We start from the raw sequence: 24,176 nt of genomic DNA, 5'->3' as shown, positions 1-24,176 counted from the left end.
TCCTGTGGCCACATGCAGGACTTTTCAGCTCCCCCCCAGGCCCTGGAAGGCAGCCAGCAGCGGGGCTCTCTGCAGGCAGGGTGCTGGCCCGGATGCTGCGTGAGCCGCTGCCACTGAGTAATTCTGTGTTTGGAATGCGTGGGCACGTAATGTGCCTCTGGCCAGGGGGAGATTCTTTTCAGATTTTGAGCCAAGGTGGAGACTGTATCCTTGTGTCATCCCCGACATGTCCAGGCAGGATGTGAAAAATCTCAACGGACCGGCTTCGCCGTGTTCCTGACCCGGCCCTTGCTGTCCCCAGGAGTCCGGCCCAGTGCCGGCAGGACCGTATTTGAGGGGTGTTTCTAGCTCAAGAAAAAGATGCTTAACGTTTAAAAGTTGAACTAAATGTGGCTTTTCAAAAAGGAATCGGAAATGAATGGATATTAAATTGCAGACACCCACACAAGGGACGGGTTTCCACTGACTAAACTGCTTTTTTTTGCTGATAGTAGTTGAAAGTGGGGAGAGTAAAACCATCTCTTCCAGCTCTTTCCCTTTTGTTCCCTTAGTTTGATGATTGATTATTTAGGAGGGGGCGGAGACGGGCTTGGAATGAGGCTCGGTTTGGGAAGAGCCTCTCCTCCCAGCAAATCCAAATCCGCCGAGCACACGGTTTAATAAACTGCAGGCTGTGGACGGGCTGTGAGCTGGCCTTGCGTTGGGTCACTCTCAGGAACAGCGAAAGGCGAGAAACCGTGGGGGAGAACTCAGAGCAGGCAGAACAGAACCGACACAAATTGGGCCTGAGGATCGAAAATCATTCCAAACGGTGCCTTTCCACGTGAGGCTGTGGCCCAGGCTCCCGGGACTGTTTTCTAATAACCCAAGGAAATTGATGGGACCGCCCGCTGTGTCCATGAGCTCAGTGGCTAACTTGGTGGCTCCCAGCCTGGGCCCGTTTCCTCCCCCATCATCAGGATTTCGTTTGGAGGCTCTGTGTTACTTCAACAGCTATTGTCCTTCCCGAGTGTGGTGTTCTTAACACTTTTTTAAAAAAGGATTCTTTTTTAAAAAATTTATTTACTTTAGAAAGAGAGAGAGAGCGTGCATGCAAGTGGGGGGAGGGACATGGGAGAAGGACACAGAGAGAGAAGCAGATTCCCCACTGAGCACACAGTCTGACTTGGCGGGGCTCGATCCCAGGTTCCTGAGATGGTGACCTGCACTGACCTGCACAGGAGTTGGATGCTTAACCAACCGAGCCACCCAGGCACCTTTCAACACTGTTAAGGAATAGAAATTACCATGGACACCTGTTGTACTGTCCCATTGTCATCCAGCGAATCCCCCCCCATCTCCTGGGAACAACAGCTAGCATTTCCTTTGGGGGCTACGTGTCCCCCATGGGACAGTCTTGGTGGGACCGGCAGTCACGGTGCCCCACCCTCCGGGGCCAGGGGATGGACACAAGACCCGTAGATCAAGCAGACCCTCCCCTCGGAGGAGCAGCTGGGTGGGGGTCACCCTCACAAACACTGGTGGGCAATGCTGGTAGAGCCCCTGCTGCTGAGCTCCCCCCCCCCCCGCCCCCCCGGGACGCTGAGTTCCCACCCTTTCTGACCAGCTCTGTCTACTTTTCTTTCCATTCTTGGAACTCCCCTCGCATCTCCAGTGAACCCCCCTTGGCTTGAGATTGCCAGCGACATGTCTGGGCTTGCGACCAAAGAACTCTGTTTTTGCTTCTCGCTGCTGAGAAGACACATGTGCACTCACTTTCCCTGCTGAGCTTTGAGACTGGAGAGTGTTCAGAAGAAGGCTGGCCAGCAGAGCGGCCTGGTCTGTCCCCCTGTCTCCCACCCCCGAAGCTGGGGGAAGAAGGTGCCCCCCCTGCAGGCTTGTCCCCTCCAACCACAGCCCGTTCTCTGCTTCTGTCCTAGGATTTGCACCTCCTCTTTCCTGGGGCTTGCTTCGCATCTGGGACTGCCAGCTGCAGGCAGGAGGGACAGTGTGTATGCAAACATTTTAATAGAAAGCAGCTTTGAGGGCAGACTAGTTCAGCCTCAGATACAAACTGTTTCCAAATGTGTTCAACATGACACGGGCCGTGTTTGCAGAACATTTAACAATTTTATCCGGAGGCAGCACTTTTTGTCTGTGCAGTTTTTCCCTGAGAAGTTCGGAAAGAGAGGGCAAGGGAGAGGGGCAGAGAAGGAGAGAGGGTGGCTATCGAGGGAGAGGTACAGGGAGAGCAATTTGGTCTCTCTAGGCCCGACTCCAGGGCAGAAATACGGGGGGGATGTTGAAGAAGGTAAGAGGGGGGAAAAGTACTCTTGTTACCGCGGTTTTCCAGCGGTTGGTGAGGAAGCGCCGAGTTCGGACCATGTGCTGTCTACCCTTCACACAGTTCCCGCTGTTCTCACACAGAGAGCTTAGCTCCTTCCCCAGGGCCTCGGGGGCCTGGCCTGATGGGGCGCCTCCCCCACTCCAGCCTTACCTCCTCCTTCCGCCCCTCCCCCACTCTGCTTGGCCACCCCTCCTCTCTTGCCTCCCACCCAGGGCTTCTTTCCTGGGGGTCTTGGCCATGGCTCCCCACGGTGTCTCCAGAGCTGGCCTTCCCATCCTTCGGGCCCCCCACTAAATTCTGCCCTAGACAGCCCTTCCCCAGCCCGCTACCCAAGGCGGCTCCCCACATCCCAGCCCCAGACGGTCACATTTCACTCTGCTCATGTCCTTAGTTAGCATCGTTGACCGTCGTCTTATTTGTTGCTCTCAGTTGGCCCTGCGGGGGTGTGAAGGACACGCCGGTCTTAGGCACTTGTCAGGGGGTCGGCGCGGGACAGCAGGGTCCCAGGACGAGTCCACGTGCCCTCTGCTCGCTGCTCCGAGGCCCGGCAGAGCGGGCTGGCCCGGGGCCCATTGTCTGCTGAGGACGTGATGGCACTGCGGGCGGGCCACCACTCTACCTCCTCCCCGCACCCCCCAGCCAGGGCTCACCCGGTTTGGACGGCCACCTGGCTTCGCGGGGGCTCCGGGAGCTCTGTGGTCTCGGGAAACTCAGACGCGGCCCAGGCAGTGAGGTTTCCTGTGGGCCCTGCCCCCTGACGCCAGCCACCGGGGAAATGTGTGCAGGCCGCCAGCTTGAGGCCTGTGAGGTGTTTTTATTCCCTCGCCCCCAGGCCTGTGTCCATCCCCGGCCACCTTCGGGCCCCTTGCCACCTACAGGCCAAACCCGTTTGAAGTGGCTGAAGAGGAAGACTCCCGGGCGGGGGGCTGCTTTGTTTACAGAGGGTCCTTTTACTGCTGAGTGGCCACTGGGGCAGGAAGAGGCGCCAGCTCTGATCCGTGAAGCTCAGGACAGGGGTCACTCTGGGCCGGGGGAGGGGGTGTTGGTGTGGGGGAGCCCTGGGCCTTCCAAGCACGGGTCCCAGCCGCTGCTCAATAGCGTCTGTCTTCTCCAGGCCTGTGTCTCAAGCTCTGGCCCGGTGCGGGGTGACTCTGCCCCGGGTCCTCCGAGAGGAGGGTCCAGGTGGGCTGGGACGGTGGCGAGGGCCGGGGGTGGTGCGGTGCTCGGCGTGACTCACAGCCGCCCGCCGGCCAGTTCTCCTTAGGCAACCTGATTGTCGGAAGGCACTGACTCAGCCGCGTGAGCTGTCCAAGAGTGAATCAGATAACGCAGAGCCTGTGCTGGAATGGCCTCGCATCTTCTGGAGTCTGTCACTCATCCTCGTAAAGCAACTGGGAGCCCGGGCAGTGGATCGCACTGCCATAGTTACCCTCTTATTTTGTTTCTGTGTTTTTCCATTTTGGATTCTTTTCCCCAGTCCCTCTGTACGGATCATTTTGTGGTCTCGCTGCCTCTGTCGCAGAGCTTAGAGGGCTGCCTGCCGTTGCCTTTGCTGAGGACGCCACGGCCCCTGTTGATGTTACAAGGCTTCTGTTACTGTATTGATTCTTACCATTCGGAGGGGGTGGGAATCTATATTTCATTAGGTAATATAAACCCAGGCAGCGAAGTGGAGGCCGGCCCTCATTCCTCTGCACCGCCTTTGTCCAGAGGCCGATGGGGACGTGGCTCCTTCCACTCTGATTGCAGCTCCGTTTGGAATGTGAAAATGTTTCAGTTCCCCCAACTATCAAAACCGGAGCCCTTGTGTGTTCTCTGGCCCCCGTTCAAGAACTTAGTTGATTGTTAAGGAAATTCTTTGGCTATGTTTTTCTCTTAATATGGTAATGCCTTTTTTCACGTTGGCGCTCTGTCTTCAGGGAATTGGATTAAGACTCTTATTTATGGTTCTGACAAAGCAGTTCCCAGGTTGTTGGGACTGAATTGGTAGGTGCCCCATCCGGACTGTCTCCTGTCTCCTTTGCTGAGGGGGGAGGGGACTTACAGACACACGCTGCTTGCATTTGACAGTTTACTGAGTATGTAACAATGTGTGAGAGTCCAGGGCTGGCCAGCTGCGGCTTGCAGGCCAAATCCGGCCCTCCGTCTGCTTTTGTAAATAAAGTTTTATTGCAACACAGCCATGCCCATGATTTAGAGTCTGTGGCTGCTTTTGCCCTGTATCAGCAGAGCTGAGTCCTTAGGATGGAGACCACATGGCCCATGAAGCCGAAAGTACTTACTCTTTGGCCTTTCCCAGACGATGTTGGCCAACCCCAGTGCAAGACAATTAACACCTTGTCCTAGAGAAGCTGAGCGCGCTGGAGGCCAAGGACGCTCGTAAGACCCAAGCGCCTGGTGACCAAAGGGGAGAGCACAGAGAGGCTGATTTCATTTTCTCTTTTTCTCGGGGCGGGTGTGTATGTGTGTGCGCGTGCACACATGTGCTCAAATTGTGTTTCTTTGCTGCTGCCGCTGCTTCGCTTTTGCTGGATTAAGCAGAGAAACCTTATGTTTGCTCATTTCTCTGCATTATCAGTAGAATTCCAAGATGTTTTGAAAATGATTATCCACTTTCAAATCTGAAAGATCTTTTAAGGTCTGCTTTGTTCATTCTCTTTGATGGCTCTTTATTCGTTCCTGGATTCTGTATTTCCTGAGCGTCTCTGTTGGCCCAACACAGTGTTAGGTGCTGAGCGTGTATGAGCCGTGCACGAGAGCCATGGGACCCCGCGATGAGAGTCTAGGATGGGAAACAGGAAAAGTGGGATAAATACGGTAACAAGTGCAGAAAAGGAACGAACAGAGGAGGTAGAAAGCACCGGGGGCTGGGGAGGCCTCTGCAGTTAGTGTAGGCAGGGAAGCTTACGTTTGGGGTGACAGGAAGGACAGGAAGGACAGGTAGAGCCAACCGAGGGGAAGATTAGGGCGCAAGCCTGGAGGACCTGGACCTTGGACCAAGTGCAAACTTATTTCTCAGTGAGTTTATTAGAGCCCTTCAGAACCCAAGCCGACGTTTCTGGTTAGCTGGCGTCTCTGCATCTTGTCTACATTTCTTATTGGCCTTGTTCTTGGGGATTCTTAGTCATATACTCTGGAAAGCTCTGGTTTTTTATGTAGTCAGTCTCCTGAGAGTCTGAAGGTGCAAAGGCTTTGTAATGAACTGGTTACCTCTTTCCATAACAGTTTAGATGCAATTTCCCAAAACTGGTTTCCTAAAGTCATCATGACCACCTTCTATGGTGAGGAAGAAATAAGACATTCTGGTGAATCGAGGACTGATTATTTAATACGCATGCTAATTAATGAGTCACTTTTGTTCTTTAAGGCACCAGAATCTGATAAGGAGAGTGTGTGACTCATGGTATTTCCCTCTTTGCTTTGGCTACAGGGCAGCTCATTGAAACCATTTGTGGTTAGAATATTCTCTATGACCCCATTTTATGCCATGAATATATGTTAATTAATGTATTATAATAGGCCCTGTGCCACTGACCATCTCAGATTATTTTTATGTTGAGGAGGTGGTACATTATACATCTGTAAAAAATTTTAAGCATAAATCTGAAAGGAAAGGTATATCCTGGGCTTCTCTGCATACAGGACAGCAGGGGCTCTAAGTGGTCACGGGGAGCGAGGAGCCAGTTCAGTTCAACAGACATGGGGTGGTTGCTGTACGTTGTGCATTGAATGGACCGGAGAGAGACCACCCCCCGTCCCTTTGGGAAGGATCTTTTAAAGTCTGGTTTGTTCATTCTTTCATTTTTCACTTTCGTATGCATCGATTTGTTTTAATCAACATTTATTGGCCAAAAACTCTTGGAGCAACGTCCGTGAAGTTGAAGTCACTGGATGGAAGCGGAGGGACCAAAGGGACTGGCGTATGCAAAGACCAGAGTTACGCTTGGTGGAGACAGTGATTTGCCTCCTCTGGGTGCCACAAATTTTGTAGTTACTGGCCGCTGGGCTCCCGTATAGAACCGTTGACATTTTGTGGTTTAAACAACAAGAGTAAGGGAATTTTCAAAATGCCCATGTTTCTTGATCCAGCTTGAAGGAGACTAAATATTATGGTGGGGTTTGTAAACAGGGAGGACGAAAGTGGTTGTGTTTGCTCTTTCTCTTTCTTGTGCATGATCGTGCTCCGTTCCTCTTTCTCTCTCCCCCGACCCCCCGCTTCTCCTGTCTCCCCCACCTGAGCGGTGGAACAGTCTTAGATGCCGATGCGTCAGCAGCCTCTTTTGCTTTTCCGCGGGAAGCAGGCAAGTTCTAGGGCTCTGCTTCTTGCTGGGTATGGGGGACGTGCTATTTTCTCCATCACATATTTTTAAAAGAAAATGAAAGGTTAGCATAACTGTTTCCAGAAAGCACGTTGAATCACTCCGTTGAGTCCCAGCCAGCCGCTGCAACATTAGCCTTTGAAGCAAGCTTCAGCCGACACCCAGGACCAGCCTGGAAGCCCCAGCCCCTTGAAAACGAGCGTGCTGGGTGGCTGGCGGAGGCCGTGGCTCCTGCGGATTCGGCAACAGAAAATATTTTTGTAACAGAAGTACTTTATACTTTCCAAGGAAGAAAAAGAAGTAGTCCACTTGCCTCATTAGGCTAAAAAAAAAATGTTTTTTTTTCCCTTTTAGCTTTATTGGTTTATTTTATTGCCCTTCCCTGCAAGCTTTAGGAAAGGAGAGAGCACTGGAGTGGGCACTCGAGGCCCATTAGGCCAAAGCCAGTGTGGCCCAAAGCTGCAAGACTGATAGGCCGTTGCCGTCAGAGCCTCTCTAGCTGACTTCTGGCTGAGCCAGCATCTGGAGAATTCCAGTAGTCCCTTCTCCGCTTCTGGCCCGAGCTTGTGGGCTCATCTGAGCCCGTTGCCGGGGGTTGTATGAAAAGAGATTTATTAAGGACTGTGGTGCCTGTTTTGACCTCACCGATTGAACCATCATCTGCTAATAGGTTTTTTGGAAATCAGCCAGGTCTTTTGGAAAGGACCCTAATCGTCAGAGCTGGGATGACCTTGGACATTACCAGCCTCAACAACCTTATTTTAGAAGTGATAAAACCGGGACTCAGAGAAGTCCATCAAGTGGCCCAAGGTCACAGAGTGAGTTACTACAGGACCAGGTCCAAGCCCAGCTGTCCTGCTGCCCGGGACAGGGTGCTCCTGGGATCTGCGGAGGCTGAGGTGGCATCTGTGTGTGTGCCTGTGTGCGTGTGTGTGTGTGCATATGGTGTGTCTGAGTTTTGTCTGAGTCTTTGCTTCTGCAGCACCCTTGGCTGCTGCTGGAGAAGCAGCCCGAAGCAAGCCATCCCCCAGGGACCTTACCCAGCACACACCCAGATTTTCTTCCTGGGGGCTCCAGGGGGTTGTGATTCACCTTCAGCATGAGTCCAGGCCCCAGGGAGAGTCTTCGAACCGGGGGGGGGGGGTAGGATGGGGGCACTACACAGGCCTGCCTTCAGGCCCCAGCCCGGGCTTGTCTGAGGACCATTCAGGCTCCCGGCATCGGAGAGACAGCACGGCCCAGGCCCTCCACTGGAGGACTCGTGCACTAGGCCTCCTCTGGCTGGTTTCTGTGCTGCTTGTCCTTCAACTCTCCAGCTGCCTTGTTGGGTGTCATTTCTGCTGCCCTCACCCGCCGCTGTGCAAAGGTCCTGTGCTCTGAATGTTTGGGCAGCAGGCTGGGTAGGCTGGAGAGAACACCTGGATTGGAGGCACGGGGAGGACTCCAGTCCTGGTACTGCCACCACCTAGCTGTGGGGACGTGGGCAGCAGAACAGGCAGGACGATCTGTCCCACCGAGTGGCTGTCTGTAAAGGCTGAGGGAACGACGGAGCAGGAGGCACGTAGGGCATGTGTACGAGGGGTGGGTTTGGCCAGGCTCTGCTTAGATCCCTTGTGTCGGGCACTGACCAACACAGATACTTAGTGACCATTACTTTATTTATTTATTTATTTATTCATTTATTTATTTAAGGATTTTATTTATTAGACAGAGAGAGCAAACACAAACAGGGAAGCGGCAGGCAGAGGAAGAAGCAGGCTCCCCGATAAGCAAGGAGCCCGATGTGGGACCCCATTCCAGGACCCTGCGATCATGACCTGAGCCGAAGGCAGACACTTCACCGATGGAGCCACCCAGGCATTCCCCCCCCCCTTTTTTAAAAGATTTATTTATTTTAGAGAGAGATTGAGGGAGAGGGAGCGAGGGTCCTAAGCAGACTCCACACTGCGCACAGAGCCCGCGGTGGGGCTTGATCCCACGACCCTGAGATCATGACCTGAGCGTGGGACAGCCAACCGACTGTGCCAGCCAGGGGCCCTCATGACCATTACTGTTTTTCAAAGCAGATTTCTCCTCTTGCTCCCATCCCCAACCCCCAAAAACCTGCATGAAGGAGCATATTAGAGCCCTTCCCAAACAGAGTTCAGTATTAGGATTGCTGCTCTAAAATGACCCGTTTTCCCCTAAGCCTGGGTGGATGCTGACGGCCGCCTCCCTGTGGCCTTCCTCCACAGCGTCCACAGCAGACAGCCTTCCTCCTGCTGGTACAGCCCTGGTCCCTCCTCCCGTGACCTACCTCCTAACACAGGCAAATCCTGGGGAGGCTAAGGCAGTCGTGGGGGCCGTGTTCCCCTTGCTGAAGAGTGGTTGAGGGTCTGCCATTATGACTAATTGCTGGCCGATGACCCAGGAGGAAGAAGGAGCTAGGCCCCAAATTCTTTGCTCTTTGAAAGAGACACACAGGGAAGAAAAGATCCTTTCACTTCCCCTGGGCATAGTCGTGTCTTTACCTGCGGCTGGCATGGAGGTGGCTCAAGTGGATCAGGCAGAAGGAAGCATAGCCGGGAGTCTTTGAAGTGCTTAGCCCTTACGGAACATTCTGGACTGAGCTGACCACGGCAAGGGAGATTTGGACTTTGTCTTTTTTTACTGCCACGTGACTCCAACCCATCAGCCAGTAGGCCTGGGAGGCGCGGATGGATTGATTGATCTTCCGTGTTCGCTGTGCCCAGCCCGTCGGAGACGCCCAGTGGACGCTTGTTGAGAAAGTTCTCTTTCATGTTGGTGGTGTTTCACGGGAGCAGTGCTGCCAGGCCTGCGGGTTGTTTGTTTGTTGTAATTAAATGAATGGGTGAGCCTTCCTTGATGATGCTATGCACCAACCTCTTCCAAGTTTTAGCATTAAATCTGCCACACAAGTAGTATCCTGCCTATGGCCAGTATTCAGTAATTTAACACAGACGTGGTGAGTCTGGAGTCCACACCCAGGACTTCGGATACCCTCACCTGGGCTGCTTCTCCATTGGCCTAGGTGGTAGTGGGCTGAACACCCAGGTGTTAGGGGGATTCACGTTTTCTTAAAGTCGCTCTTCGTGGTGGTGGGGTGAGGACGTCCTTGAGCATTAGTGAGTCACCTTGCAGAAAGCCTCCCCTCCTCTCATGGGCATGAGCGTGACCTTGAGAACTGGCAGCACGATGGACGCACCTCGAAGGACTTGGGCCAGATGCGAGCCCCATGCTCTCCGGCTAGGGCCCCCAAGGCTTCCTTCTCGGCTCCGCTACGGAGCCTGGGGATTTTGCTTTGGTCATGTACGAGCTGTCCCGCCCCGCTGCTGTGGTGTGCACTCCCGATTTACCATTTCATCCCCCCGGTGGTTAGAGAGTCTGACACGGGAATGGGAGCCGCTCGCCCCCTTACTTCCTGCCGAGCGGAGGAGAGATGTCTGTGTTTTGCTTCAGAGGCGTGCTGCGAGCCAGGCTCCACGGAGGGGTGAGCTGTGGGAAGTGGCTGTCAGGAGAGGGGCTGGCTTCTCCGACAGGGCCTGTGGCGGGGGGCCACTTCAGAAGGAGACTCAGGCCGAGTGTCTGCTCCGGGAGCCTTGGGGCACCTTTGATGTGGGTGGCTTGGGAACCAGCCTTCAGATGGCACTGCGGGGTGAAGCCAGGAGTGAGCGGACCGGTGCTTCCCATCTGCAGGTCAAGCCGGAGGGGTGGCTTGGCGCTCGCAGCCGGGTCTGCATTTCATCTCCCCCAGGCCCTCCGTGGAACGTATGTCTAGACAGCTATGGAGTAAAAACGCTCAGTAGTTACCGAGTGCGAGTTTGGCCAGCCACAGGTATAGCTGCGTTGAGCAGACAGACCCGCAGTGAGGACTAGCTCCGAGGAGCCCCACTTGGATCTGGAACAGCCGGAGAGCCTGATGCTCGTGGGGCAGCAGCACCTGTGGGGAGCGGGGGACCACATGGCCCCAAAAAGGCATGTCAGCTTCCTGGAGAGCTGTAAGTCTGGCCTGACCCACGTGTCCATCCCCTGTCACCCCCTCGCAAAGATTCTGCCCACAGTGAGATTCCAGGTTAACGCGAGAGTTAGGAAGCCTGTTCTCTTCTTTAGCCGGGCTGCTCGTTCGCTGGGAGGAGCCACCCCACGTCTGAGGCTCAGTTCCACCTCTGTAAAATGGGGGGACGCCCGCCAACGCCCCTGGTGGCCATGAAAGGCTTTGTCCGCTGGGAGATAGAAGGTGCATTCTTTTAACGTCAATCAAGGCCGCCTATTAAAAGCCCCGCCCCCTTGGGATGTGTCCGCTTGCTTATTGTGGTCTACGATTGTCCTTCATGACCTAGAAGATGCTGGAGGGAATAAAAGCTTATACAAGGCAGAGCTGATGTTGCCTATGGGTACCAACAGTACAGGTTTGACCGGCCACTTGGGGTCAGATGTCCCCCTGTTTTGTTCAAGTGAGGACTGGTTCTTGGGGAGACTCTGGGCTAGTATCCCTGGTGTCCACTTGTCCAAGCCCCTGTGGTCCCTTGAGTGTGACAGCTTCACAGTGTGCTGGAGGTCCGGGCCCTCCCCAGTGAGCGCGGCACGACAGCCGGCAGCACACAGGCCCTGGGGGCTCTCCCCTCAGCGGGGTGTCCCTCCTCTGTCCTCACAGCTTCCACTGCCCCAGAAGTGTTTGCCTCCCTGTCTCGTCCTCTGGGCCTGAGCTCAGACTCGGAAAAGAAGAGCTCAGGGGGTGTCGTCTTTAGGCCCCTCTGCTTCTGAACCCCAAGAACTGGGAGCCTGCGTCTGACCCCTTCCGAGGGGATGGAGGTGGAGGGCGGGGACAGAGGGTACCTAAGGGCTAATTAGGATCTCCACGGTCATGCCCCGCGGAACTTTCTGATGTGGATCCCAGTTTGTGGCTGAGCTGATGTGGCTTGGGCCCACCTCTCTGTTTGAACTTGATCTCTTTGCCTTGAAGTTGGTGAAAAGCAACGGTGATCTCGGGCAGCCAGACATACCCAGCCCCAGGAGCCTTCGCTGCCATGTTTCCCCTTGCCCAGCCCTGAAGGAGCAGCAGTGTCCCCAGTGGGCCTCCTCCAGAGTGGCCCGGTGCACATCACCGGCCCCGCTCGCTCACCCACCGTGGCTGTCGGATGAAATCATTGCTGGCAGGGGTGGCTGGCATGGGCCCAGGGTAAACAGGCCGAGCTGAGCTCGCTGGCGTGCCGCTGGACGCTGAGGAGCTCGGGGAGTGCAGGGCGGAAGGCCTGCCCCTTCCAGAGCAGCACCGGACACTCTGGCCTCAGGTGACCCCAGGGGTCCCTGTTAGGGTAGCCCCGAGCCACCAGCCTTTTCCTGGGTGGAAGGCTGGGTGACATGGACTAGCTTGTGGGAGTTTAGATGGTGGGGTCTGCACAGACCCCCATGCCGGCAACAATTACCAGCACGTAAGTGACGCTTACCTGTCCCACTAACATGGCGCTTCAACGAGCCAGGCGATAGTTAAGAGTTGTTCGGGTCTTGGCACCTCATTCTTACGACCGGCTCATGAGAGAGGTGTTCCATGGTATTCCCATTTTCCAGGTGAGAATACTGAGGACCGGAGTGGTTGTAAACTCGGGCCAGATCTTTTTTTTTTTTTAATGTTTTTTTAAAATTACATTATGTTAGTCACCATACAGTACATCGCTGGTTTCTGATGTAAAGTTCGATGATTCCTTAGTTGCGTATAACACCGAGTGCACCATGCAATACGTGCCCTCCTTACTACCCATCACCGGTCTATCCCATTCCCCCACCCCCCTCCCCTCTGAGGCCCTCAGTTTGTTTCTCATAGTCCATAGTCTCTCATGCTTCATTCCCCCTTCTGATTACCCCCCCTTTCTTTATCCCTTTCTTCCCCTACCCATCTTCCTAGTTCTTATGTTCCATAGATGAGAGAAATCATATAATTATCTTTCTCTGCTTGACTTATTTCACTAAGCATTATGTCCTCCAGTGCCGTTCATGTTGCAGCAAATGTTGAGAACTCGTTCTTTCTGATAGCTGAGTAATATTCCATTGTATCTATGGACCACAGCTTCTTAATCCAGTCATCTGTTGAAGGGCATCTCGGTTCCTTCCACGCTTTGGCTATTGTGGACAATGCTGCTATGAACATTGGGGTGCATATGGACCTTCTCTTCACCACGTCTGTATCTTTGGGGTAAATACCCAGTAGTGCAATGGCTGCATCATAGGGTAGCTCAATTTTTAACTTTTTAAGGGACCTCCACACTGTTTTCCAGAGTGGCTGTACCAACTTGCATTCCCACCAACAATGTAGGAGGGATCCCCTTTCTCCACATCCTCTCCAACAATTGTTTCTTGCCTTGTCAATTTTTGCCATTCTAACTGGCGTAAGGTGGTGTCTCAGTGTGGTTTTGATTTGAATTTCCCTGATGGCTATTGATTTTGAACATTTTTTCATGTGTCTGTTAGCCATTTGTATGTCATCATTGGAAAAGTGTCTGTTCATATCTTCTGCCCATTTTATGATTTGTTTATTTGTTTCTCACGTATTGAGTTTGAGAAGTTCTTTGTAGATCTTGGATACCAGTCTTTTATCTGTAGCATCATTTGCAAATATATTCTCCCATTCCGTGGGCTGCCTCTTCGTTTTTTTGACTGTTTTCTTGGCTGTGCAGAAGGTTTTTATCTTGATGAAGTCCCACGTGTTCATTTTATCTTTTGTTTCTATTGCCTTTGGAGATGTGTCATGAAAAAGTTTGCTGTGGCCGATGTCGTAGAGGTTGCTGCCTATGTTCTCCTCTAGGATTTTGATGGATTCCTGTCTCACATCGAGGTCTACAGCAGATATTATTCTCAATGGGGAAAAGCTGGAAGCCTTTCCCTTAAGATCAGGAACACGACAAGGATGCCCACTCTCGCCACTATTATTCAACATAGTACTAGAAGTCCTTGCAACAGCAATCAGACAACAAAAAGGGGTAAAAGGTATCCAAATCGGCAAAGAAGAAGTCAAACTGTCTCTCTTCGCAGATGACATGATACTCTATATGGAAAACCCAAAAGAATCCACTCCCAAACTATCAGAAGTTACAGAGCAATTCAGTAATGTGGCGGGATACAAAATCAATGCTCAGAAATCAGTTGCATTTCTATACACGAATAATGAGACTGAAGAAAGAGAAATTAGGGAATCCATCCCATTTACAATAGCACCAAAAACCATACATTACCTTGGAATTAACTTAACCAGAGACATAAAGGACCTATATTCTAGAAACTATAAATCACTCTTGAAAAACATTGAGGAGGACACAAAAAGATGGAAAAATATTCCATGCTCATGGATCGGAATAATTAACATAGTTAAAATGTCCATGCTACCCAGAGCAATCTACACTTTCAATGCTATCCCAATCAAAATACCGATGACATTTTTCAAAGAACTGGTACAAATAGTCCTTCAATTTGTATGGAACCAGAAAAGGCCCCGAATCGCCAAGGAACTGTTGAAAAGGAAAAACAAAGCTGGGGGCATCACAATGCCAGATTTCGAGCTGTACTGCAAAGCTGTGATCACAAAGACAGCATGGTACTGGCACAAAAACAGACACATAGACCAATGGAACAGAATAGAGAACCCAGAAATGGACCCTCGGCTCTATGGGCAACTAATCTTTGATAAAGCAGGAAAAAGCATCTGGTGGGAAAAAGACAGTCTCTTCAATCAATGGTGCTGGGAAAATTGGGCAGCTACATGCAAAAGAACGCAACTTGACCACTCTCTCACACCATACACAAACATAAACTCCAAATGGATGAAAGACCTCGGGCCTGATCTAATCAGGCCTGGCCAGGAGTCTGTGCTCTTGACAGCTCTCCTGGGCCTCTCACTGGCTGTGCCCTCAGGGGCATTCCTTCTCAGGCCATCTTAGATCCTGTCTTCAACATTCCTTCCTCCTTGAACTTTGTGGCCCAGCTCTTCCTTATTTGGGGTGGGCGGGGGCCTTCATGGCATAGTGCTGTGGAGCTGATGAGAGAGTCTAGGTTCGGGGTCGCAGTCCCGGGGGTGAGTCTCTGCTCTGTCTCAAGTCACCTAGTCTCGTGGAGCCTTCATTTCTCCGCCTGTGAAATAGCCCAGGGATCACCCCCTCACCCCATCCGCTGGTGTCTGCACTATCCCTGTCCAAGCAGATGTGAAAGTAACCGCTGGGTCCTACTCACCCCACCTTCCTGCCCCCCCCCACCTCTTCCTTTCTTTTTTGAGGTGGACAAACAGAAAGGTGCTGGAAGTGCAATTCACTTGAGGCGGGGGCGGGGTCTTGGCTTCCTGGGCCTGGTCCCCTTGGGGCAGCTGCTTGTCTTGTTGGGGAACAAAGGCAAGAGGAACTCAGGAGGTTTGCCTGGCTCAGGAAGGAAGGGAGGGGGAGGGCCTCAGGCCTTCCCGATGGAAGCCCGGCTCTCCTCAGCCCTGGCCACTCCAGCTGGCTTGATTTCGTCCTGTTTTAGTTTGAAGACTCGTTTGCAGCTTCTGACTGTGCCCAGCCCTCCGAGCGCATCGGGGACAGGGCTTGTCGGGTTAGTCAGTTCACCTGGGCGGGGGAGCAGAGGTGGTTGATGGAGGGTCTTTCCAGGTGAGGAGAGAGCCTACTTCTTGGGTCTTGGTGTTGGTGGAGGGGTGGGGGGCGCTGGATGCCTTGCCGCCCCAGTCGCCTCCCTGCCCCTCACGAGAATTGCCCTGTCCTTAGCACGGAGACTCACCCAGTGGGTCCCGTGCAGTTCCAGCCCTCGGGGCTCCCGACTCCCCAGGGCTCCGGACGGGTGTACCTCTGATAAGTGGGGGCCGATCCAACCTTCCTTCCACGCTGGGGTATGTGGGCTCAGGAACCTTCCAGGCCTCTTCACTCTCTCAGACGGCCTTAGGCAGCCTTGCCCTAAATCCAGACTTTGTGTCCTGGCCTCAAGGTTTCATTAAGTCTGTGCTGATAGCTTCAAGATGTGTGACCCCGAGATGGCCTCCCGTGACCTTCTGTGTTTTCCTTGGCCAGTGGCTTCAGTGGTCCCTGGCCCCACGACAGCTTGCAACATGCCGATGATAGTGGGTGGAAGGGGCCGCGTGGCCTCCGCCTGGGAAGGGGTGACGGGCCTGACCTCACTTTCCCACAAGGCCTGTCACTGCGTGGCACTCCCCGACGTCTGTGCGTCTGTCCGTTCTGTTAACCAAATGCAGCAATGCCACCCTTGTGCTTCCAGGGAAGGCTGCCTGTCCTGCTGCTTGGCCGCTCCTCAGAGCTGAGGCCAGGGGAGTTTGTGGTCGCCATCGGAAGCCCGTTTTCCCTGCAAAACACCGTCACCACCGGGATCGTCAGCACCACCCAGCGCGGTGGCAAAGAGCTGGGGCTCCGGAACTCGGACATGGACTACATCCAGACAGACGCCATCATCAACGTGAGCCCCGCGGGGTCGGCCCGGGTGTGCGGAAAGCCGGGCTTAGGAGCCAGGGGTGGAGTCAGGACCCTCGAGGTGCCGGCCAAGGAGTTGCCCTTTGTACCCCTAGAGCAGATGAGGCTGAGGGGTGGTCCTCATCCTTAGCAATGTCCAGGGCTCCAGGGACTCTTGCGAAGGGGACTTCAGATACGCCAAGGTCTGCAGCCCAGAGGAGCTCCCCATCCCACCCGAGGGGCCATGATGGCTCCTCTGCTTCCAGGCCCCTCGGTGGACCTGCCTTTGAGGCTTTGTGCAGAAGGGATGCTCCCCCTGGCCTGGTACAGACACTGTTGCCCCCCCTCCCCGCCCCCTGCCCCCAGGTGTTCACTCTGCCTTGGGGCACAGTCTGAGCGTTAGGCCCATACCGTCCGATGTCTAAGGAGGCCAGGCATTGCTCCCCACCATTTCATCAATGGAATCTTTTTTAAATCACATTTTTTCCCCTTCAGCTGTCTTTTTACAGGATTGACGTTTCTAAAGAGCAGTGTTGCCCCCTCCCCCCACGTACATCTGTTTAATAAATAAGAAAAAGTGTGTTCTATGCACTTGCTGCCTCTAGTAGGTTTTATTCCCAAACTTTCTTGTGATCTGCATGAAGTAATGGAAAAAGAACAAACCATGTGGATTTCCAGCCCCAGCAGCGAAGCAGGGATCACGGGTGGGGGGAGGGCGGCGCAGATTTGGAACACCCGAGCCAGCTGGCAGCCAGGCTGTTGTCAGGAGAAGGAAGTAGTGTTGGGTGTTGTCAGGAGGTCATAGCTGGCCTCTGGGCTTTGGAGCCAAAAAAAAAAAAAAAAAAAAAAATCCCATTTATGGCATATCCAAGACTTTCTGAAAAATTTTAAGGTCCCTTTTTCCAGCAAAATATTAGGTCGACAGGAACAAATCCGAGAAAAGAATCTGTAGTGGGGGGGGGGGGCGGGGGGGCGGGGGGGACGTGCCAGGCAGGGAAGTACTTCGGGGCATGTAAAGACATGAACTCATAACCTTTTCATTTTTGCTTAATTTCAGTATGGAAACTCGGGAGGCCCATTAGTAAACCTGGTAAGGCCTTTTTTTTTTTTTAAATCTATGTATATGCTTTCTTTCTTTCTTTCTTTTTTTTTTTTTTTTTTTTGCTTTCTTTTCAGACATGAACTTGCCAAAGCACAGTATCTAATTCTTTTAAAGTGAAATCTCTGAATGTACTGTATCCTTGCAAATTACCCTTCTTATCTTTTCTGGAAAGAGTAAGGCCTGCTGGAGTCGGGGTTGGAAGTGTTATACCAGCAGACACGCTTGTGTTTCAGAGTTCCAAGTCAATGCAGTGGAATTCAGGTCCGATCCAGGAGGAGCCAGAGGAGCAGGCCTTTATTTTGAAGGTGTCAGCAGTTCCAGCCTGTTACAGAAAGGCCCGGCCTTCAAATGAGGTCTCCAGGCCGCTGCAGGAGCTGGCTTGGCCCGTCCACAGTCTTTGTCTTGGCCGGGAGCCCTCCCTTAAGACCTGCCTGGAATGAGGAGTTGCCCCCGCTCACAGAGATGTCACTTCCGTCTGTATTTAAATATGTAAACGCACGAAAAGGGAAGCCTGAGAATCTGTCAGAGTGAGGCCCACACAGTGCAGGGGTCCCCCAGCTCTATTCTCACGTCCCTCTATGAAACTGAGGCCATCTTTAGCAGGGCCCAGGGCGGGCGTGCCTCCTGGAAGGTTCTCGGTGCCAGGGACCGAATTCCCAGTGCTGCGGGAAGTACCAGGAGGGATGGAGGCTCGCTAGGCAGTTTCCCCTTCTCAGCCTGGACTGCACAAGCCGTGAACAGTAGCGTTAGGACGACGGCCGAGTGACGTGAGGCGAGCCTGCCCTTCCTGACTAGTGCTCACTGAACGGTGAGCCTGTCTCGAACCGAAGCACGTCCTGCAGACTGGCTTCCTTTGTGGTTGAAAGCCGGTCTGTGACACGCGGAGGACGTGAGGGGGCGGTACCCCGCGGCCCCTGCAGCCTCCAGGGCTGCCCAGACAGCGCTGCATTTTCCGGGGAACCCCAAGCGCGGAGGTGGTCCTCCCTGGTCTGGGCAGAGGCATCTGAAGATCCCTGGAAACGGAAGAAGCCGGCGGGTGTGGACAGCCACCTAAAGGGCTCTGAGACTATCCCCTGGGAAAGGAGCAAAGAAGCACCTGGAAGCTCCCTGCTTCAGGCTGTTCCTATGGCATGGTGGTCCCTGAGGACCGAGCCTGCTGTGTGTCCCAGCTCCCCTTGCTAAGCATGGCTCCGGCTGCCCGAGCGATGCCTCCCCACGGCGGTCCTCCCTCCAGCTCCCCCACCCCACTCAGCAGCTCAAAGACTTCCTTCACACAAATGATCCGTTCGCTTTCGGTGCGTGTCTTCTGGCAAGCCTTCATGGATTCAGCAGGCTGTTTCCATCTCGCTTTGCAGGACGGCGAAGTGATCGGGATTAACACCCTGAAGGTCACAGCTGGAATCTCCTTTGCAATCCCATCTGATAAGATTAAGAAGTTCCTCACCGAGTCCCATGACCGACAGGCCAAAGGTAAAGTGCCGCCCTCACAGCCTCGGGAGGTTCCGGTAGGAAGACCACACACCTGGACAGAAGCCAAGCCTTTCAGATCCAGAAAGGAGATGGGTTGCACGTTGTTAGGCCCCTGGGATTAGGTCACAGGTGTTGGACCCTTGACCATGCATGTTTCATATGGTTTAGTCTTGTATATACCAGGCATGATCGTAAGTGGTTTCTAGACATCGTTTTACTTCATTAAGTTCCTTTGCCCTATCCGGTGGGAAGTATTGGTCCCATTTCACTGCTGAGAAAACTGAGATTCAGGGACATCATTCATTCCACAAACGGTTATTGATCCTTCTGCTTGGGGTGAGGCCGGGGGTTGCACGGCTCCGCGGGGGCATGTGTAATATTTACCTTCTGCCTGGGGGAGAAGGAAGGATGACCGTAGACAGGCAAGATTTCAGATACCAGTGATGCTTCCCTGCAAACGAAGCCGGGTGGCGAGCTGGGGAGTGGCGGGGTTGTGGGGGGTGGCATTCCAGACCCAGGAATAGCAGACTCAAGGCCTCCACTGGGGGCAGAGCATAGCGAGTGGGTCTTGTGGCTGGAGTGCGGTGAACGTGCGGAGTCGCACAGATGGATGTGGAAAGAGGTCAGCCAGGGTCACAGTGGCCAAGGTGAAGGCCTTAGGGCACACGTCCACATGTGCAACAGGAAACAGGGAATCTCATGATCTGGGGGATGTCTTTGAGAAGTCTTTCTCATGGTGGGTGGAGACTGCTAGAGGGGCTGGGTAGAAGCCGTGGGCCTGGGTAAGAGGCTCTCCCAGTCACCCACACCAGGGTGGGACGAAGGGGTCATATTCTGGATTTATAGGAGGGATAGAACCTTCATCAGATGTCAGGATAAGGCAAAGAGGTGTAAGTATCATTCTAGGTTTTTGGCCCTTAACTGAAGCGACGGGACTTTCCCAGGTCCCAGGGCAGGTAGGGGTTCTGAACGGGATCCGAACCACAGCCTCAGTGTACCCCAATGGGCCTGACTTTACACTGCCGACCGAGGGATTGACCCTCATAGCTCCTGGTGTCCCCAGGACAACTGCCACCTGGGCTGACCTCTTGTCCTTTTGTTGTCACACCAGGCAAAGCCATTACCAAGAAGAAGTATATCGGCATCCGAATGATGTCACTCACCTCCAGGTGGGTAAGCAGGACTTCGGTGTCTGTGTCTTAGATTTAAATAAACCTGAACCTCAGAAGGCTCTCACGCACTGTGAAAGAGAAACCTTATGCTGCCCTAAGCATCCCAGTTTCTGGTTAAAATTGAGAAACATCGGGGCACCTGGGTGGCTCGGTCAGTTAAGCATTTGCCTTCGGCTCAGGTCATGATCCCGGGGTCCTGGGATCGATCCCCACATTGGGCTCTTTGCTCAGAGGGAGTCTGCTTCTCCCTCTGCCTCTTTCCCCTCCACCTCCCCCCTGCTCTCATGCTCTTTTGCTCTCTCTCAAATAAATAGAGTCTTTAAAGAATAATTTAAAAAATTTGAGAAACATCAGGAGAGAGAGGAAGGGCCCTGAGCCTAGGCCTCTGGTTTTATCCTTCTGTGTGTGTGTGTGTTGTGTTTGGAGCAGGTCCCTCCTTCTAGAAGATTCTGCCCTCCTCTTTGAAGGCTGCCCTGAACAGGGCGGTATGTTGGTCACTCTCCCTCATGCCTTCCTTTCACCACTTGTTCTGTTGAAACCCACATTCCAGGAGTGCCCCAAGTGCCTCCCTCAGCCCAGAGCGCCCCGCCGCTCCTGAGCCCTGCCGCACGTGGGCTGTGGCTGCCGGAATGCTGGGTCAGGCCCCGATGACGGATGGGCTTGTTTTCCCCAAGCTGGTGGAAGGTGCGGCATGCGGCTGCCAGCCTCATAACATACCGCTGTTTTAATCTTGATGAAAAAGTCTGGTATCATCACTTGAGTCCTGGTAACAAAAGGCATGGTTGAAACGCTTGTAGGTAAAGTCAGCAAAGAGCAGAACATATTAATATAGGCATTACTACATTAATTATCGTAATTACCTTATTATTAATTAATCGTGACTATATTACTATAGTTCAGATGCGTATTATGAATGGTGGCACCATTTTTGGCACCCCCGGGTAGGGACTGAGTTGCCAAGACTAAAATGTGAATCAGTTACTTGTCTTGGAACCGTGGGAGACAGGGGTATGGGGACGGAATCTCGGCCCTGGCATCTGGCTTCCTGCGTGCTTGTCCCAGCTCTGCTACTTCCTGGCTTAGGACCTTGGGAACGACTTGACCTCTGTGCCTCAGTTTCCTCCTCTCTGAGACAAGGATAACAGTGCAGGCATTTGGGTGTGCGGTGAGGACCGAGTGACTGAATGTGTGTCAAGGCTCGGATCGGTGGGCGGTGACAGTGGTCATTGGCCACAGTGACACTAGCCACTATTTATCACGCGCTTGCTGTGCACCAGGCACTGGGCCGGGTCCTGCATCCAGACGATCTCACCTAATCCTCAAAACAGCCCTATGCCGTAGAGTATCGTCATTATTCGTATTTTGTAGGCGAGCCAACTAAGGCACAGAGAGGTTAAGCACTGCCCGGGAACACACAGCAAGTGGCAGAGCTGGAGCTCCAAACCAGGTCCACCGCTGTATTATACTCACTCCTTAAGTTCTGGTAGCTACATTAACTAATGAGTAAACTTAGTCATAGTAATGATAAAGCACTGCCCTTCCTGTTAGCCAGTAAATCTTTGAGCCTAGTAGATAGGCGATTTCAAGCAGAATCAAAGCTCCTGGAGGCATTTTATGTTGGAAATCAGGGACAGGAGGAGAAGCAGGGTGAGAGCCGAGTCTCAGGCGAGCGAGACCCCTCGTTACTTACTGTGAACGTCGGTGCTTTTCCTCCTGAGCAGCAAAGCCAAAGAGCTGAAGGACCGCCATCGAGACTTCCCGGACGTGCTTTCGGGAGCGTATATCATCGAAGTCATTCCTGATACCCCAGCAGAAGCGTGAGTTAGAATTATCTTCCCTTTGCCTGATGACCTTGTGGTTCCCGGGGGGCAGTGGGGAGGAGGTTATGTTCTTTGCGTACCGGCTCAGGTGGTTGTGAGGATATCCCTGAAGACATGGTTGGACATCCTTGGTCAGTCTCTCCAGCCAGACCTTCTGCCCTGATTCAGCTCAATATCCATCAGCAAAAGGGTGCTTCCTGTCTTCAAAAATCCTCGCTTCATGAGGGGTCATTCAGGTTGGAAAGAGCAGTATCGAACTCTTCCTGAGTCTCCGGAGCAGGCCTGGCTGGGGAAAGAGGGTTTAAGGGGTGGTGTCCCTGAGATCTTGGGCAGTGGTCTCATCGTAGGCCCCCAGATGGACACCTCTCCCCGCAAAGAAGGCTTCTCTGTCTGTTACCAGTCAGGCCATACCTGTCCACACCTCCAGGAAATAACACAGGTAACATCCAAGTAGCACGAAAAAAAGGAGCTCAACCAGCAGTCCTTGTTTGTTACCTCTCCTGACAAAACGTGCAGAGAGAAGAGCTAGACCAGGGGCCCACAGCCTGTTCTCTGGAGGCTGGATCTGGCCCACTGCCCGCTATAATTTTATACGACCGTGGGCTAAGAATAGCCTTTCATTTTTAAAAGGTTGAAAAACACTTCAAGTAAGAGTAGTTTTTTATGATACATAAAAATTATATGAAATTGACATTTCGGGGTCCGTAAGTGAAGTCGACTGGAGCACAGCCAGTAACCTGGGCCATACTCAGTAGTCGTACTCAGCCTGCAGTGGCTTTAGGGCTCCAACAGTAGAGTGAGTGGTGATGGACGCCAGATGGCCTGCAAAGCCCAAAATATTTCCTATCTGGCCCTTTAGGGGAAAAGTTTGCGGGCGCTGTGCTAGACCATTAAGGGCCATAATAGCTTATTTGACACTGTCGTACGTAAGAGTGAAAGTTTCAGCAATAAATCAAAGGAAGGCCTCATAATAGAACCATTCCACCTGCTCCCCTGGGAACTGCCTTCTGAGTTGTGACACCCATTACAAGCAAGTTGGCCACGGTCATGGAACATGGTAGGTGGTATATGACACATCCTTGCCTCCTTTGGGGTCAGTCTGTCACCCAGTCATACCGGTTCTGGGAAGTATCTCCGACTGGACATGATCGATGACTTGGCCTAAAACTGTCAAAAGGAAATCGTGGACCCCATTGGTATTTTAAGCCTTCTCACATAAGTTAACCCCTGCCTCACCTGATTTGCTCTGGGCTTCTAGGTTCTAAGCTGTGCCCCTGTCAATGTCCGGTCGAGCACCCTCCATGGCAGATAGACCAGGAGTAATGGAAGCATTAAGCCTGTGTTTCCCTTTGTGTTACAGTGGTGGGCTCAAGGAAAATGATGTCATCATCAGCATCAACGGACAGTCTGTGGTCTCTGCCAATGACGTCAGCGACGTCATTAAAAAGGAGAACACCCTGAACATGGTTGTCCGCAGGGGCAATGAAGATATTATGATCACAGTGATTCCCGAAGAAATCGACCCGTAGGTAGAGGCATGAGCCGGATTTCATGTTTCCCTCAAAGACTCTCCCGTGGACGATGCACGATGACTGGGCTGGTGGCACGGGACGCCCAGGAACGGGACCACCATGTTGCTTGTCCAGTGGAAACACCTGGCCAACAGAATCCTTCTTGATAGTTTGCAGGCAAAACAAATGTAATGTCGTAGACCCGCAGGCAGAAGCTCGCCCTTCTGTATCCTATGTACGCAGTGTGCTTTTCCTTGCCAGCTTGGGCTGTTCCCGCTTAGACAGTCAACGTTTGTCTCTTCCTTTTACCGAGTCGTCATCTTAGTCCGACTAAGACAGTTGATGTAACGCATAGATGGAGGAAGGTCCCACGGGAGCCAAGATGGTTCTGGGCACGTTTATGCTTTCCTCCCAGTCAGCACCCAGAGGAGGTCGATGCCGGAGACCACGGGTGGGTGAACGTTGGCTTCCAAAATGGCCAGAGTCGCCTCTTAGGAAGCTCTTCGGAACTGGGAGCACAATGACTTTGAGTTTGAGCTATTAAAGTATTCATACTCTGCTTCCTGGCGTGCTTCTTTGCCCTTTCCCTGTGAACAGCTGGTTGCAGTCTCTTGGAGATGATTACAAGGTCAGCAGCAGCTCCTCATTAAATCACAATGTCCATGCAGTGCCGAGCCTGAAGACTTCACCAGTTATGTCAAAATCATCATGTGGGGTTCTACCGGTGTTCCGAACCGTGCTCGGCCACGCTGGCTTCAGACACGGGGTGTGAGGACAGTTGCCCTTGCGTCGGAAGCTTTTCAGACTAAAGAGAATTTGCTGACCCAGACATCATGCAGTCAGTCAACAAAGATTTCCTGAGCCTCTGCTCTGTCCCAGACACGGTGCTAAGTAGAGAGGGGTCAGTGCAGAGCAGGACGGACCCAGGCCCTCTGTGACCCAAGAACTCTCCTGTCCTGAGTCCCCAGAAAGCACAGGCTGAAGTGGATTCCAGTTGTCCTGGGTTCTGACATAAGAACTGG

The 24,176-nt window shown here is 52.9% G+C and overlaps 1 protein-coding gene across 1 annotated transcript in view; it reads left to right on the top strand.

The window, feature by feature from the left end:
* The window catches only part of HTRA1 (HtrA serine peptidase 1), a 52,666-nt gene extending 28,953 nt beyond the window's left edge, over positions 1-23,713 (top strand). Inside the window, exons 4-9 of the mRNA XM_026494322.4 lie at positions 15,892-16,086; positions 17,137-17,169; positions 18,537-18,651; positions 19,763-19,820; positions 21,545-21,640; positions 23,004-23,713. Coding sequence (XP_026350107.1) covers positions 15,892-16,086; positions 17,137-17,169; positions 18,537-18,651; positions 19,763-19,820; positions 21,545-21,640; positions 23,004-23,172 — 666 coding nt within the window. The 3' untranslated portion in view covers positions 23,173-23,713. The remainder of the gene's footprint in view (positions 1-15,891; positions 16,087-17,136; positions 17,170-18,536; positions 18,652-19,762; positions 19,821-21,544; positions 21,641-23,003) is intronic.
* Positions 23,714-24,176: the final 463 nt, after the last annotated feature.

The sequence above is a fragment of the Ursus arctos genome, unplaced genomic scaffold (genome assembly GCF_023065955.2).
Source record: "Ursus arctos isolate Adak ecotype North America unplaced genomic scaffold, UrsArc2.0 scaffold_7, whole genome shotgun sequence".
In the NCBI taxonomy this organism is placed as follows: domain Eukaryota; kingdom Metazoa; phylum Chordata; class Mammalia; order Carnivora; family Ursidae; genus Ursus; species Ursus arctos.
The sequence above is the reverse complement of the archived record's forward strand: the minus strand, read 5'-3'. Positions and strand labels throughout refer to the sequence as shown.